This window comes from Scyliorhinus canicula, chromosome 3 (assembly GCF_902713615.1).
Source record: "Scyliorhinus canicula chromosome 3, sScyCan1.1, whole genome shotgun sequence".
NCBI lineage: Eukaryota > Metazoa > Chordata > Chondrichthyes > Carcharhiniformes > Scyliorhinidae > Scyliorhinus > Scyliorhinus canicula.
In genome coordinates, this window is record NC_052148.1 from 85336094 (window position 1) to 85353018 (window position 16925).

Sequence of the window (16925 nt, forward strand, 5' to 3'; positions counted from 1 at the left end):
GCCGTAGTTTGCCCACCCCTGCTCTACACACACAAGATAGACAAACACAGGGGAAAATAGCGGTGTAAAATAATGGTAAACGTGAAATGGATAAGAGTCTTTGTTTCTGCTGGGTATTTCCTTGCACACCTTTCTTCAATTTAGGCTTTCAGGTTGAGGTTTCTGCTTTCAATCAGTAATAAATTTTCACTGTAGATTTGCTCAGTTCTCTATACAACACTGCAGCCTTTCTAGGAGGAAAAACACGAGAGAAAGAGAGGGACCAGTTTATTCACTGAGCATACAGGACTCCCAACTGGCTTTCCATGGTTCTCTGAAAAATTACCTCACATGGGCAGGATCCAATCACCGCCTATTACCGTCAGAAGACGGCCTTTTGGCCAATTCATTGGCTACCAGCCAACCAATTGAAATGAACCCACCGATTTCTCTGGTGCTGGGTTGTGCTGTCCGAAGGCGAGCACAGTGTTCTATTTCGTAACTTTTGAATTCCTCACTTCCCCGGCTCGACTTAAAGGTACGTGTCCGTTAAGCATCCATGGATCAAAATGACAACAGCAAAAATAAAGAAAGGGGAAAAAGGAAATCTACAGGAAGGGTCTTTACATGATTAACAAATGGAATGCACTCTTATGATTCATTGAATAAACTGCAAGATAATTAAAATGACCACCTATCTTGGCTGCAGGAGTTGTATGCTAATAGGGATAAGAAATAAGAACTTTTGTGAGAAATGTGTTCAACTTACTCAGTTCAATTATTTGAAAAATGAGCAAAATCTCAAAAGTTATACATTTGAGGGTAAGAGGGGCAGGGTTGACAACGGCAGGAAGCTCAATGCAAATGAACTACTGTAATAGCCTTGACAAAGATCCTTAGTTGAAAAGCATTCATCATGTAACTTTTAATACAATGGCCTGTTTTGCCTTCAGAGTTTAACATTTGAACAATAAACTTCCGAATAGAAATGTAATTGTTTCAAACACCTATGAACCCAAAAATCAGGAAACAACTAGCTAGCTGACGTCAGGGGCTGGATTCTCCGCACCCTGACGCCGAAATCGCATCCGACGCCGGGGTGGAGAATCCACTTCCACACATGGAATTGGGACCGGCACTGGTTCCCCGATTCTCCAGGCCCCAAAAAGCAGCGTACTCTGAGGGAGGCCGCGCCGCGTATCCCTTCCATGCAGCCATTGCTGGAGGCCTGCTGCACCATTCTCCGCCCCCGACTGGCCAAAGTTTTGACGGCGTGGACCACTCATAGACTCAGTCCGCGGCAGCCATGGTCGGGAGCGTGCTGATCAGAGGGCAAGCGGGGCCTCGTACGGGCCCGGGGTATTTTTAGGCGGGACAGGGTCGGGCATGTGGCCAATCGGGAACACCATTTGGGAGGTCCCGCTCCGTGGTCTGAGTCCGCCATGGAGCATGGCGAGGCGCCACTGTGCGCATGTGCGGCCTCTTACCCAGAAGGGCAGAGGCCCATACCTGAAGCTAAAGCTAAAGCTGCCAGCTTCCCGACGGGTCCCTGCTAGCTCCTTGCAGGGCTATGAATAAGTGGCCTTTTCGCGCAGTCTTTTTGGTGTAAAAGGCCACAGTTTTTACGATGCCGTGGGGACATAGTCCCTGAAACAGAGAATCCAGCCCCATGTTTTTCAAACTCTTGAAAGCTCCCCATAGATGCTGCTCAATCCTGGCAGTAAATTTATGCAAATAAAACTGAGTGTTTTGCCTGGGGTCAAAGCAGGAGGAAGCATGAGACAACCAATTTATTATATCAGCTTCTTTCTTTAATTTTAATTCATAGCATTTAATAGCACAATACTTTGCAAACAAGATATGAAAATGTAAAGTTAGTTATGGAATCCCTGTAATCCCCTTTCCCTTCCCTTGTAGAAAAACAATTAAAGGGAAGAATAAATGGAATTAAATAAATATTCTTTATTATTCCTGAGCTACTTGTGCATGCACACTTACAGCTGCTAACAATTAGATTTCACTTTTCGCATTCTTAAACAAATGAATGTAGCAGACTTTGCAGTACTTTTAGGGGTGTAAATCCCCAGCAACACCCAAGTTAGTTCAATATTTTACAGTTGCACTTTGCTGAAACTTATGCTATCGCCAGCTACCAGTGGATACGCTGCAGGTTTGCTAGCATCAGCTGTCTTGCTGCCAGCGAATGACTCGTGAACCAAGTGGGAATTTATGTTGATCTTTTACAGTTTTTGTGACAAATGCTCATTGACACAACAATGTACATGCTTCTTTTTATTGGAAATTAATGATACCAGTTCAAAAATCAGAAATATGGTCAGCCTCCAACTGCCTTCTATTTTCCATTGGGATCTAAAAGAATTTGAAGACCCAGCATCAGCCTGTTAAAGGGAAAGACTCTGAACCGCTTGCTTATGTATTAGTGATTTATTTTGCTATGAAGTCTGCTGTATTTGTTTAAGTTCAGCGTTCACTCTGTTTTATTTCTTTATCGTGTGCTTCCCATTTCAAGTTGCTGACTTTGATATGTTAAAAATAAAGCTTTCTAAAATTCAGCAAAGAAAGACTTTAAAGTTAACCCTTTTGTACAAAAGTGTATTCAAATGACAAAAATACACGTGGAATTGGTGACGACAGCTTTATGTAAAGGGTTTCAGTACTATTTATGCTTTTTAAATAGTAAACCCTCTGTTGCTTCTCTGCTTCCTTTCCCTATCCCACCTCGCCTTCCCCCACCAGCCTGCACCATTTGTTACTGTTTTGATGTATTTCAATATTCTTGTTAATTCATAGGTCTAACTAGTTTGATGGGACTCGGAATCTGTGCCCCTAATGTTGCGTTCACACAGATTGTGACTATTTTTGGACTAGCTGGAATTGTTGGATATCACACTGTTTGGAGAGTCGCTCCATCCCTTCACTCTCCTCTTATGTCCGTTACTAATGCCATCTCAGGTAGGCACTTCTGTAATTAAGGAAATATGTCAGTCACTTAATTTCCTAAAAAGTGAGGAGAGTCGCTACAGGTTATTTTAGCAAGTTTGGTGGTTACAGAATTTGACAACTGCCCAAAACAGCTGCAGTCAGCTGCAGTGTCTTTAGTTTTCTTCTAATTAATGTTTCATCCATCACTGTAAAATTATTCCAATTTGGTAATTAACAGCAATAGAATTTGGGGAACTTTTTGACCATATGTTGATTTTGAAGCAATCTTCTAACTGTTACTGTGAGAATCTACCCCTGCAGCATTGTTCCACTTTGTGACTTGAGAACACGGCCCAGATTTTGAAGAAGTTCTGACGACTGTGAACTCATTTTAAAATGGCAGGCAGGACCCGATTCTGGGACTCCCGTCCTCCTTTTCGGCACCCCAAATGTTCGCTAGCACAGGATGAGGGTGTGGGTAGCGAGCCCACACCCTGCACTCCAAACCTGAACATCTCCACTGAGGGGGTGGGCATCTCCTCGCCCCTTTTCCCGCAGTCAGGCCAGCTTCTGGGTGACTCACAGCCCCTTAGAGGACCCATGAATCATGGTCTGGATATGGGAACCTTTTAAAACTTTAAAGTCAGCTCTTTCCCATGCCCTTTCTATGCCAGGTCATGCCCTTCATCCACCTTCCATGGCTCCTCATTCTGTCCATGCCAATTCATGGTGTTTTCATGCCCATTCACCTAGTAGGCATTATGTACATACCAAAGAACCATGCGGTAATAATGGCACGTGTGGACTGCTCAGGAAAAAAAATCCACAAATACTATTTTGAAAGAAACTACTGTTCCTGTCACCCCATTTAGCTGTCAATCAGATGGTATCAGAAGTATCAATAGCAGAGGCTTCAAACGCTTCACACATCTTAATCTTATGCAACTAAACATTGAGACATTGACAAAAGAGACTACAAAAAGAATAATTCATTAGAACCACTTAAAAATGTAAATCAAGCAAAGTCAACAGTGCTTTTCCAGCTGTCAAAGCAGAGCCCCTAGCTGAGAAAATCCTTTTACAAGTTTGGGCTCTTTGCCAAGCATGGTAGGACCGTATTTGACAGAAGCCTCTGTTATTGATGCTTTATTGTCTTCAATCAGGGGACATGGAGTTGGATGGCGGGGATGGGAGTTGGCTTGGAAGTTGCAAGGGGAGTGGGCAAGGGCCAGAAGGTCCAACAGCCTTTAGTAAAACTGGGATGAAGTTCCAGAGGACCGAGGTGCCCTTTATCTTTCACACAAACAACCGCTTTGTATTTTATTAAAATACAATGCTGGAGATGCTTGACCAATTTATTTCAAGAACAGTAGTTGTTGAATTGGGAACACATTTAATGCTATGAGTTCAGATATGGTAATTGGGATTGTTTTATGCTGTCTCCATTTCTTATTCTGTTCACTTGATCTGATGTTACAAATGTTCAGCGATATCGCCTCTTGAATGAACTAGTTGAAGTAAATTTTCCTCCTAGGTAAAATTAGTCAGGAAATAGGTAGAGCCTCAAATGAGGCAGGCTGATCTCATGATCCAGATCTCCAACCTGCACTCCTGTTGAGAAGGGATCAGTCAGGAGCACCATCGTGCACGCTTTGAATTCTTTAGAAACAGTTTTTAATTTGTGCATAATAACATTACCCTTAAGCCAAATGTTTTTCTCGAGAAATAAGAATATTTGGAATTGTACCTGAATGCAAAAGTGGGTAGATAAAGGAGGAAGAATAACGTTGGACAGGCAGGAAATTTGAAATAAAGGCAGAGTATGTTGGGAAAAGTGTTTGATCAACACCTGAAAGAAGAGAATATGTTAACAGATTGCTCTTCCTCCAAGCCTGAGGTTAGATAAAGAGTTACGTTCTCTGCTTATATTTGGGTGGTGCAGTCGAAGGGTCTGAGGTGATTTTGTAAGCTCGGTGATTGATGAAGAAGTAAGAATTTGTTGAGATACCAATTATAAAAGAGTAAAAGAAAATTTGCAACTGGCTTGATGGATGGCATGGCAGCACAGTGGTTAGCACTGTTCCAGGGTCCCAGGTTCAATTCCAGCTTGGGTCACTGTCTGTGCAGAGTCTGCACGTTCTCCCTATGTCTGTGGGTTTCCTGCGGGTGCTCCAGTTTCCTCCTATGGTCCAAAGATGTATAGGTTGGGTGGATTGGCCATGCTAAATTGCCCGTGGTGTCCAAAAAGGTTAGGTGGGGTTGCTGGGTTACGGGGATGGGGTGGAGGTGTGGGCTTGGGTAGATGCTCTTTCCAAGGGCTTATGCAGACGCGATGGGCCGAATGGCCTCCTCCTGCACTGTAAATTCTATGATTCTATGATATGAAGAAGGAGATAACTTACCGGTTATGTACTGGACTAATCGTTGAAATACCTTTTTACAGAGGGGCTGATTTACCTCTGACGTGCACTGCCTCCAAGAAGTAGAGGTTAAAACCTTGGATGAGAAGCTGTCTGCCATTTTTGGAATTTCTCACTTACAGTGATGTCAGATGTTTAAAGCGCCAACCTAGAAATAGTAAGTAGTCTTACAACACCAGGTTTAATTCCAACATGTTTGTTTCAAACACTAGCTTTCGGAGCACTGCTCCTTCCTCAGGTGAATGAAGAGATATGTTCCAGAAACATATATATAGACAAATTCAAAGATGCCAGACAATGCTTAGAATGCGAGCATTTGCAGGTAATTGAATCTTTACAGATGCAAAGATAGGGGTAACCCCAGGTTAAAGAGGTGTGAATTGTCTCGAGCCAGGACAGTTGGTAGGATTTCGCAAGCCCAGGCCAGATGGTGGGGGATGAATGTAATGCGACATGAATCCCAGGTCCCGGTTGAGGCCGCACTCATGTGTGAGGAACTTGGCTATAAGTTTCTGCTCGGCGATTCTGCGTTGTCGCGCGTCCTGAAGGCCGCCTTGGAGAACGCTTACCCGAAGATCAGAGGCTGAATGTCCTTGACTGCTGAAGTGTTCTCCGACTGGAAGGGAACATTCCTGCCTGATGATTGTCACGCGATGTCCGTTCATTCGTTGTCGCAGCGTCTGCATGGTCTCGCCAGTGTACCACGCTTCGGGACATCCTTTCCTGCAGCCTATGAGGTAGACAACGTTGGCCGAGTCGCAGAAGCAGCCGAAGCGACAATGCAGAATCGCCGAGCAGAAAGTTCCGCACACATGAATGCAGCCTCAACCGGGACCTGGGATTCATGTCACATTACATTTATCCCCCACGATCTGGCCTGGGCTTGCGAAATCCTACCAACTGTCCTGGCTTGAGACAATTCACACCTCTTTAACCTGGGGTTACCCCTATCTTTGGATCTGTAAAGATTTAATTACCTGCAAATGCTTGCATTCTAAGCATTGTCCGGCATCTTTGAATTTGTCTATATATGTTGCTGGAACGTACCTCTTCATTCACCTGAGGAAGGAGCAGTGCTCCGAAAGCTCGTGTTTGAAACAAACATGTTGGACTTTAACCTGGTGTTGTAAGGCGTCTTACTGTGCTCACCCCAGTCCAATGCCGGCATCTCCACATCATGGCAACCTAGAAATGGGCAGGAACATTGTCATGCCGATGCACTCAATGGGAAGATGTCACTTCCGCAGTAACATGTTCCTGACATGCTGTTGAGTGTTTGTGGTGTTTTGAGTTGCTGCTAAACACCTTGAGTCCAGGATAATCAGGAACTCTGCTGCAAGTCTGTACCTGGGATTAGGTTAGAGATGCAGGGGTGGGTGGCAGATGTTCTGTATTAACATGGGGGCTAGGATATTAAAAAGAAGCCCCCGTTATGTTGATGGGTTTCATGGAAAAAATGTTTCCAAATGCTGACAGAAAAAGGAAAGTTTTTGTTGGAGTACGATGATGATAACACCAAAGTTCCATCTCTTGTTCTTCCTCAATTTCGAACAGGTTTAACTGCAGTTGGTGGATTGGCATTGATGGGAGGAGGTTATACACCAGGAAATACTCCAGAATGCCTTGCTTTGGTGGCAGCTTTCATTTCCTCGGTTAATATTGCTGGTAAGATTCATCTTAGGCATACCTTGTATCTAGTTTAAACAAAATAAAATAGTTCCCAGGCAATGGTCCCCAAAGTAATTTAGGGTAATTGACGTTCTCTAGCTGATCGTAAGGCATGAAACGGGGGAGACTCTCCAGTTGCAAGGCGCACATCCCACTTTTCCGGGGGAATAGTGGAAGAGGCGCTAGACAGGGTCTGTGCCGGGTGTCGAACAGAGTGCTCCCGGGTCCTGGCTTTCTTCCCCCCACCCCGACTCCTCCTTGCCAGCACAGCATTTTGCCAGCGGAAATCACTGCTGGTCTCCACCATTGGAGCCCAGACGTGATAACCACACCGAGGGACTCAGGAGGTCATTGGAGCCCCCGGGCGGTTGTGGACATGGTGGTCACCCTGACTGCCAAACTGCCCCTGCCAGGGTGCCGGGTTGGCACTGCCAGGGACCATGAAGCAGGGTCATTTGGAGACCCCATAGTGGGGTGCCGTTCATTTGGGGGAAGGAAGAGGGGAGCCTGGTCAGGCAATTGGGATGTGGCGAGCCTGAAGGGCTTCTGTGCTGGCGAGAAGGAGTGGGGCTTGAAGGGAGACCCTTTGGGAGGGCCCATGTTGCCAGCGATTTTGGAATGAGGGGTGGAACGGAGGGGAGAAGGGTGTGGGGAGAGGCATTGAAGCTCAGATGTCTGCGATGTTGGTCAGGGAGGCGTGCCTGCCCTCTCACTTTGAGATTGTACCTACCTTTAAAAATGATGCCCTGATCTCTGTGAAAGTCGGGCTTACCGGCATCTTCGGGCCCCACATATCACTTTTCCGGCAGGTTTCTTCCCTGGCTCCAAAAAAAAATTATTAAGTGTGCGTGGGAACCTTTGCACCGGTTTTTGCACCAGAGATGACAATTATTAATTTTCCCTTACTCGATTGGTAGTAGGTAAGACAAAGTTATCCAGTTTCAGCTCTTATTACAGAAAAACACCACACCCCAATCGCATCATGTTTCCTGGTTGATTGTCAGTTCAGGTTGAACTCATCTATCTGCTACACCACGATCCTATTTGATCCCAGTGAGCGTCACACTCAGTATTATATCCTTTGTCAAGACTGCCTATATCCATCTTCCAGCATTAATTGTCTTTTGGAGCAGACATTCTGCCTTCATCACCCCTGGACTGGATATCCCCAAATATTCCCTCACCATTTTTCAAGTTTCAACCTACATAACACAAACTCATGTCAAACTATCCTATCAACCAATACCACCCTCAATCTCGAATGGCTCCTCATCTCCCAAAAGGGGCAGGATTTACTGGCTGTTCACACTGGTGGGAAATTCCGGTCCCGTGTAGGCGCACAGGTTTCCCAATGATGAGGGGTGCTGTCAGTGGGAAATCCCATTGACAACGATGGGACCAGTCGATCCCGCTGGCATTTAAATTCAATATAAATCCGCAAAGCCATTGTGGTGGTGGTAAAAACCCATCTGGTTCTTCATTGTCCTTTAGGGAAGGAAATCTGTCGTCCTAACCTGGTCTGGCCTATATGTAACTCCAGGCCAGCAGCAATGTGGTTAACTCTTAAGTGTCCTCGGGTGTGGACAATAATTGCTGGCCCACATCCCATGAAGGACAAACAAATCTTTAATCAGGAATGGCTTGTTAAATATTGGGGGTTGGTTAGCTCGGTTGGCTGGATGGTTGGTTTGTGATGCGAAGTGACGTCAGCAGTGCGGGCTCAATTCCTGTACCAGCTGACGTTATACATGAAGGCCCCGAGTTCTCAATCTTGCCCCTTGCCTGATATGTGGTGATCTTCAGGTCAAGCTACCACCAGTCAGCTCTTTCTCAAAGGGGACAGCAGCCGATGTTCCTCTGGGACAGTGGTGACGTGCACTTCATTTTTACACTTTGCTGCCCCTCTGCTCACGTTTTTACAAGCTTCCTCAAAACTCAACCCTTTGAATATGGTTCTGATTACCTCCTGATTCTAATTTTACTGCTTGGTACCCATTTCCCCCCCTGAAATGTCTTGATGAACCAACCAAAGCAGATTATCACAATGCTGTGTGTGGGAGCTTGCTGTAAGCAAATGGCTGCCACATTTCCTATATTATAACAATACCTACACATCTGCAGTACTTCATTGGGTGTAAAGTGCTTTGGGACTTGGAGGTTGTGAAAGGTGCTATATAAATGCAATTTTTGTTTTTGGATATTTACTACATTATTAATGCTGTGTCAATACAAGGTTTTGTTAACCAGAAATCAAAATATTTAACTAATATTTAACTCATTTCCTGTTTAATCTCTGTCAGACATTTGATCATCACATGTGCTGAGTGCATTTTCTTGTAAATGCATATGCGTGGATGATGCATAAAGATAATGCCCCAGTTTGAAATACTCTTAATCATTCTTCTAAAGGAAAACAGATGCCTGTTAAGTAGGTTTATAGAAATTAACTTTGGCAGCTGAACGGTTTTGCTGATAATTAGTACCAGAGTATGTTATACTAATGATTCCTCTTTTTATACTCCCCCTTTATTAATGCAGTTTGTATTTCTCTGTTTGCTGCTAAACTGCCCGGAGACTGGGAAGTTTTATGCTGTGTGAACAACATGCCTAAATCTGATTTCAGGGCTTTAGCAATTTTTGTCCTGTGTCGAAAAAATAAGTTGAATTTACAGAGTGCCTTTCACAACCCCAACCACATAGAAGTACACAACTTGTTTTCCCCTCATTTGGGGAACAACCAGAGGTTACCGGGGACCACATTCTCTGCAAACCATCTCAAAAGCACCCTCTAACCATTAGTGGCTGCTTTCCCACCATACCTCACCATGGGCAGAATCCTAACTGAACACACAGAGTCATAGGTCAGGAACTCACTTGTTGTCTCAGTGGGCTTTGTGTCATGATGAACCACACTCTACGGGGTCAGAATGTCTACAGGAAACCGGCTTCTGAATAATGCTGAAGTTACGAACACGATGGGAAGATCTGCGAAGGATACTCCCTCAGTTCTCTGACTGCTCCTGGAGATCATACCGGAGGCGATGAGGCCCAAAAGGGATGTGGTCTCTCCACTGGATGGGAGGCAGGAGCCAGCCACCCAAACTAAACGGGTGTGGCTGCAAGTTGCAGACGCTGTCAGCGGCAGGAAAGTGGTGCCCAGGTGCCTGGATACAGTTGCAGAAAAGGTTTAATTACCTCATTAAGTCAGGAAAGGCATCATACCAGTTTCATGTGGCATCCATCACTCTCAGTCTTCCCAAGCATTCTGAACAACACTCCTGTGACAGTTCCACACATTCTTTTCCCTCCAGGCATCACCTCACTTCTCCATCTGAACAGCCAACACTCACACTGACCCTCAGCCTCTTGCCAATCCCTCATCAACAGTCCAGGCCCTCTCCCGCCAGTTTTGGGAGAGCTTTTCCTGAGGAGGCACAGAGAGAGCATCATTAGCCACACACGTGGTTCACAGTGATGGGAGGGGTGGGGGAGTGGTGAAAGGAGAGGGGGTATCGAGGGTTGGGGGGTGGATGCTTGCATAGGGGGGCGGAAAGGTCTTGGGGTGGGGAGGGGGTGTTGGGCATTGGTCACTTCTCACTTATGCTGCCTATTGTAGGTCGTTGTCTTTTTTCCGGCACTGGAGGCTAGTCCTCCTGGTCCCACTCCCGGCGCTCATAGCCGCTGCCATCCCATCCCAGACAGCACTGGCAGCACCATGACTGACCTTTCTGGACCCTCGGGTAAACAGGACATCTCTCCTTGCCTCCACGGCATCTAGGAGCCTCCCCAGATCTCCATCCCTGAATCTTGGGGCTGGTCCCTGGGTGCCATTGTTGCGAGCTGGCTGGGGTTGGCTAACCAAGTGCTGCTCGACCTTGTTAGCAGCGGGCTGGCGAGCACGGTGCTGGCGAACCTTCATTTGTGATGAGAAGCCCGTGGGACCTAGTTGATTGGACCAATTAACATTGAATAGTGTTGCTGGCCTCGCTGGGCCGAGCGCCGGGAAGCTCGCGTCAATTCCCGTTCGCTACCACACTTAGAAATATTTCTGGAAAATCATGCCCTCTGATTTAAATCCAATTATTGGGTGGTTCCCAGTGAAGATAATTGTCAAAAGGGAATTTGAATTTTCCTCTTGTGTGCCCCCAGTGCATTTGAGAAAAGGTTTATCTCGAAGATGTTTTAAATATTGCATTGTGTAATTCCTTCCAGGCACATACAGTTGTGCTTCTAATTGACAGGACCTAATGAAAAGCTATTGCTTGTTGAAAGTATTGATGTTTTCAGATCTTTGATATTTTGTTCTGCTGCTGCTCACTATAGGTGGTTTCTTGGTCACTAAGAAGATGCTTGATATGTTTAAACGACCCACTGATCCCCCAGAGTATAATTATCTCTATCTGCTTCCTGGCGGTGTATTTGTCGGAGGTTATGCAGTTGCACTGAGCCATAATTATTCTATTGAACAGGTGAGATACTTTTCTGTGAATTGAATTTATCAATCTGCTCCTCAAAGCCAGATTTACTTGTCTTTTTTTTGATTTGTGTGCTATTTTTGTGAACTTTTTTCAAACTGTATCTTACACACTTGAGGGTGAGCGATGTTAGTATCAGACAATAGAACACTTAATATCAGCAACAATAGTAAGTTGCATTCATATGCACGGGGTAGACCATTGAGTCCATGAGCCTGTTCCACCATTCACTGACATCATAGCTGATCTGTTATCAAACTCCATAGACCCACTTTCTCTCCAACTCTTAATACCTTTGGTTAGCAGAAATCCATCAATCTTAACTTTAAAATTAACAATTGACCCAACATCATCTGCAAAGAGGCTTAGGGATACATGTACGTATTCACCCCCACAACCCAAAGATGTGCAGGTTAGATGGATTGACCATGTTAAATTGCCTCTTACTTGGAAAAAAATAATTGGGCGCACTAAATTTTTTTTTTTTTAAATCATTAAGGTATTAAGGACAGGGACAGAAAATAAACAAAAAGGCTGATAGAATACTGGCCTTTATTTGTACAGGGCTAGAACACATTTGGAGTACTGTGAGCAGTTCTGGGCACCGCACCTTAGTCTGGTGAACATCTGCAACACTCCCTCTATGGCAAGTATATCCTTCCTTAGACACGGGAATCACAACTGTACACAATATTCGAGGTGCGGTCTCACAAAGGCCCTGTACAATTGCAGCAAGGTATCTTCACTCCTGTGCTCAAGTGCGCAATTCTCTCTCTCTCTCTCTCTCTCTCTCTCTTCCCTCTTCCCCCCACCACACACACACACACACGGCAGGTGGGAGAATTGCGGGGGCGCCGGGCGAGTCCGGCACCCGCACGCGATTCTCCCACCCCCCCCTCAAACTGGGGCGCCGAGATTTACGGCTGGCCGCTCGGAGAATCGCCGCTCGCCATTTGTAACGGGCGAGCGCCGATTCTCCAGCCTGGATGGGCCGAGCGGCCTGCCCAGTAAGACGGGTTCACGCCGGTGCCGACCACACCTGGTCACTGCCGGCGTGAACAGCGCAGAAACGCTGTGGGGGTGGCCTGTTGGGGGGGGGGGGGGTGAAGGGAGGATTGAGCACCGGGGGGGCGCTCAAAAGGGGTCTGGCCCGCGGGGTTCGGTGCCCACCGATCAGCCGGCCGGCCTCTCTGTAGGACGCACTCCTTTCCTCCGCCGCCCCCCAAGATCACTCCGACATTTCTTGCGGGGAGGACGGCAACCGCGCATGCTCCTAGCCCCCTGGGGGTGGGAGAATAGGGGGCGAGGAACGGCCTCCGACGCTGGAGTGAAACACTCCGGCTTTCACTCCGGCGTCGGCACTTAGTCTCCCGTTGGATGGTCAGTCCTATCCTGAAAAGTAATTTCATGACAATAGATATTAGGCTAACTGGTCTATGATTCCTTGGTTTCCCCCCCTCATCTTTCTCAAATAGTGGACTGACGTGTGCAATTTTCGAACCTAAATGAATGATTTCTGAATGAAGAACACTTTCAAAGATCATAATTAGGATGCATGTAATGTTCTCACCTACTTTATTTAACCCCTGGTTTATCATAGTTTTTTCCAGTTGCCACTTTAATTTCATTTTTTCTTTGTTACTTTTAATTTATTTATGTCAATTTTGTTAAGCCCCTTTCTCTGATTTAATACTGGTTTCCTTATGTTCCGGCACGCTGAACTCTTCATCTGCTGTAAGTACTGACACCAAGTAATTATTTATGGTGACTGCCATTTCCTTATTTCCACTTACACTCCCAGCAATGTGATATTGTATTGTAGTCCCCAAACAGTCAGCACGCAATAGAGGAGCAGATATGTAGACAATTTACTGAAGTGTATAATTATATTAGGGGATTTCAACATCCCCAACATTAATTGGGATACCCATAGTGTAAAGGGTTCAGAGGGGACAGATTTCTTGAAATGTATTCATGAGAGCTTTTTATGTCAATATATGGAATGTCAAACAAGGGGCGATGTCAAGGGCCTTTAAATATAATGGGCGTTTAACTTACCTGATTTACGGCAGGGAGTGCCGTAAAATAGGGAGTGCGGCTTCCTTGGGTTCGACAGATGCTTTTAACGTTGCACTCCTCTGATCCCACCTGGCCTGAGTCGGAATGTCGAGTGAGATAGATTGGAAAACAAACTTAGCTAAAAAGCTTGGGGTAGGGTCACAAGCCACTCCTGAGTGCCACTCTGAGGAGGTTCAGATCCAATAAAACGCTTCTAGATTCTGCGAAACGATAGTACTGACCCACCAGGATCCCCCATTCCTGACCCCTTCCGTGAGCCACAGGCCCCCCCCCCCCCCCCCCCCACTGCGAATACTACCTGTAACTCTCTTCTTATGCTCTCCCCCCCCCACCCCCCACTGCGAATACTACCCGTAACTCTCTTCTTATGCTCTCCCCCCCACTCCCTTCATCATTGGTAAAAATTAGTGCTACTGTAAGAAGCCATTTTGTCTTCCTGGTTGATAAATTTGCACCCCATGGAAACAGGAACCACAGGGCAACACAGTACAACAGTGGTTAACACAGTTGTTTCACAGCTCCAGGGTCCCAGGTTCGATTCCCGGCTTGGGTCACTGTCTGTGTGGAGCCTGAACATTCTCCCTGTCTCTGCGTGGGTTTCCTCTGAGTCCTCCGGTTTCCTCCCACAGCCCAAAGATGTGCAGGTTAGGTGGATTGGCTGTGCTAAATTGCCCCTTAATGTCCAAAACAAAGGTACGGTGGGATTACTGGGTTACGGGGATAGGTGGAGGTGTGGGCATGGGTGGGCTGCTCTTTCCAAGGGCTGGTGCAGACTTGATGGGCCGAATGGCCTCCTGTGCTGTAAATTCTGTGATATACATAATGTTTGAAATAATTCATTTACATACATCTTAATTGCTGATATTCATCTGAGTTTTCTAAGTTAGGGTTTAGCCACCAGTAAAATGTTGAGACCATTACAGTTGTCAGACAGAGGATACTTACATTTCATCAGCCTTAATTCAAACCCAGTCCTCCGCTGAAGGGACACTGCATCACCCAGTTCCCTCCTCTGGTATTTTTAGGTGTACAGCAAAGGACATGTGACGTTACACAAGTACACACGCACAAAATATCACAATAAGCTGAAATCCTAGTCCTTCATCCATAGAATTCCTACAATGGAAGGAGGCCATTTGGCCCATCGAGTCTGCACTGACCCTCTGAAAGAACACCCTACCTAGGCCCGCTCCCCAGCCCTTTTCCCATAACTCCACCTAACGTGCACACCGTTGGACACTAAGGCACAATTGAGCCAGGCCAACCCACCTAACCTCCACATCTTTGGCCTACATGTTGGAGGAAACAAAGGAGATAGAAAATGCAGTGCTGACCTATAGTAAAAACACAATGCAACAGTAGCTTTGGGGCTTTCTTATCTATAAAAGGAAAAATTAAAATAAATGGTATTAGCATATACCTGACCTCTTGGTTCCAATGTTATTGTTTGCTGAATCCTGGTTGCTCTTTGAGCTCTTGAGTTGAATTTTCACTGAACTGGTATTCATATTCCTTGCACAGTAAAATGTTTGTTGAAATGCAGAAAAAACACATCGCAGCAAAATATACTGAACAATGATACAGCTGCTTGAAAAGCAGATTGAAGTTTTCTATTCCTAATCTACTCCAGCCTGTGGGATGGGGGAATAAGGATGCGTTTGTTCTATTCCGCAGACACTAATAAATAGGTTATTCATGAAGGCCTGCCTGCTCAACCTTACCCCTCGCCTGAGGTGTGGTGATCCTCCGGTTAAATCACCACAGTCAACTCTCCCCCACAAAGGGGAAAGCAGCCTATCATCTGCAACTTTACTTTTACATGAATAGATGTAATTAACATTGACATGGAGGAAAATTACTGTATAACTTCAACGTGGTTGTTAAAATAGTTTTTCTTGAAAGATTCTGAAGTGAGTATATTTCATGAGGTGTCATTATGTTTTGTCTTTTTGGTGTATCTGGTATTCTTGTTAATGTTTGTAGGACCCTGCTTCAGTGTTTATTTACCAAACAATGGAGAGACTTCAAGTGTACTTCTTTGGCAAATAAATGCTCTGGGCCATTCTGAGGATATGCAAGGCATTATATAAATGCCCACCTTTCTTTACATAAATTGCATTGATGGTGCATCTTATTATTTATCAGATGATGTATCTTGGATCAGGCTTGTGCTGTGTTGGAGCTTTGGCTGGACTGTCCACTCAAAGTACTGCTCGCCTTGGAAACGCTTTGGGAATGATTGGTGTAGCTGGGGGCCTTGCTGCAACACTTGGTGGCCTTAGACCTTCCCCTGAACTAATGGCTCAGATGTCTGGTGCAATGGCAGTTGGGGGCACTCTTGGTAAGTATTTGCTGGTGTGTGTCGGGTGAATGTAAAAGGGTTTTTTCCTTGTCCTGCTTTACAATTGATTACAATTATTTAGAGAAGTGGGAAAGAACAGTAAGCCTTAACACATGTGTGATGTACAGCACCACAAAGAAATAGTGAGCAGTGACAATCACACTCTCATCATCCTCCGATATCTCCTGAATATTGACTTTCGGGTGGATCACCAGCTAATAGGAGTGTGTTGCTGCTACAGTTATGTTGCTTCAATGACAACCATTGCTCTGTGGCAGCCTTCCGTCTTGTTAGATTCACTAATGTCCTTTAGGGAAGGAAATCTGCCTTCCTTACCTGGTCTGGCCTGCATGTGACTCCAGACCCACAGCTACGTGGTTGACTTGTAAATGCCCCCTGAAATGACCTAGCAAGCTACACAGTTGTATCAAACCGTTACAAAGTTAATAAAAAGGAATGAAACTGGAAGGCCATCCCGGCATCGACCTCGCCATGGAAATGACAGTGGTAAACCTAGCCCTGTTTACCTTGAAAAATTTCCTTGATAATGTTTGTGCCAATATTGGGAGAGTTGTGCCACAGACTTGTCAAGCAACAGCCTGATATAGTCATACTCCTGGAATTACACATTACAGACAATATCCCAGACACTACTATCACTATTCCTGGGTATGTCCTGTCTCGCCGGCAGAACAGAACTAGCAGAGATGATGGAACAGTAGTATACATTCGGGAGGGAGTCGCCCTGTAAACCCTCAACATCAACTCTGGACCCCATGCAGTCTCACAGCATCAGGTCAAACATGGACAAGGAAACCTGCTGATTACGACGTACCACACCCCCTCAGCTGATGAATCAGTACTCCTCCATGTTCACCACCATTTGGAGGAAACACTGAGAGTGGCAAGTGCGCAAAATATACTCTGGGTGGGAGACTTCAATGTCCATCACCAAGGGTGGCTCAGTAGTACTACCTCAGACCGAGCTAGCTGGGTCCTAAAAGGCATAACTGTTAAATT

At 45.6% G+C, this 16925-nt stretch overlaps 1 protein-coding gene across 7 annotated transcripts in view; it reads left to right on the forward strand.

The window, feature by feature from the left end:
* Positions 1 to 16925, forward strand: part of LOC119962774 (NAD(P) transhydrogenase, mitochondrial-like) — a 226657-nt gene that overhangs the window by 82269 nt on the left and 127463 nt on the right. For all 7 annotated transcript variants that reach the window (XM_038790844.1, XM_038790843.1, XM_038790842.1 and 4 more), the window contains 4 exons: positions 2791 to 2952; positions 6897 to 7007; positions 11334 to 11479; positions 15710 to 15905. In XM_038790844.1, coding sequence (XP_038646772.1) covers positions 2791 to 2952; positions 6897 to 7007; positions 11334 to 11479; positions 15710 to 15905 — 615 coding nt within the window. The remainder of the gene's footprint in view (positions 1 to 2790; positions 2953 to 6896; positions 7008 to 11333; positions 11480 to 15709; positions 15906 to 16925) is intronic.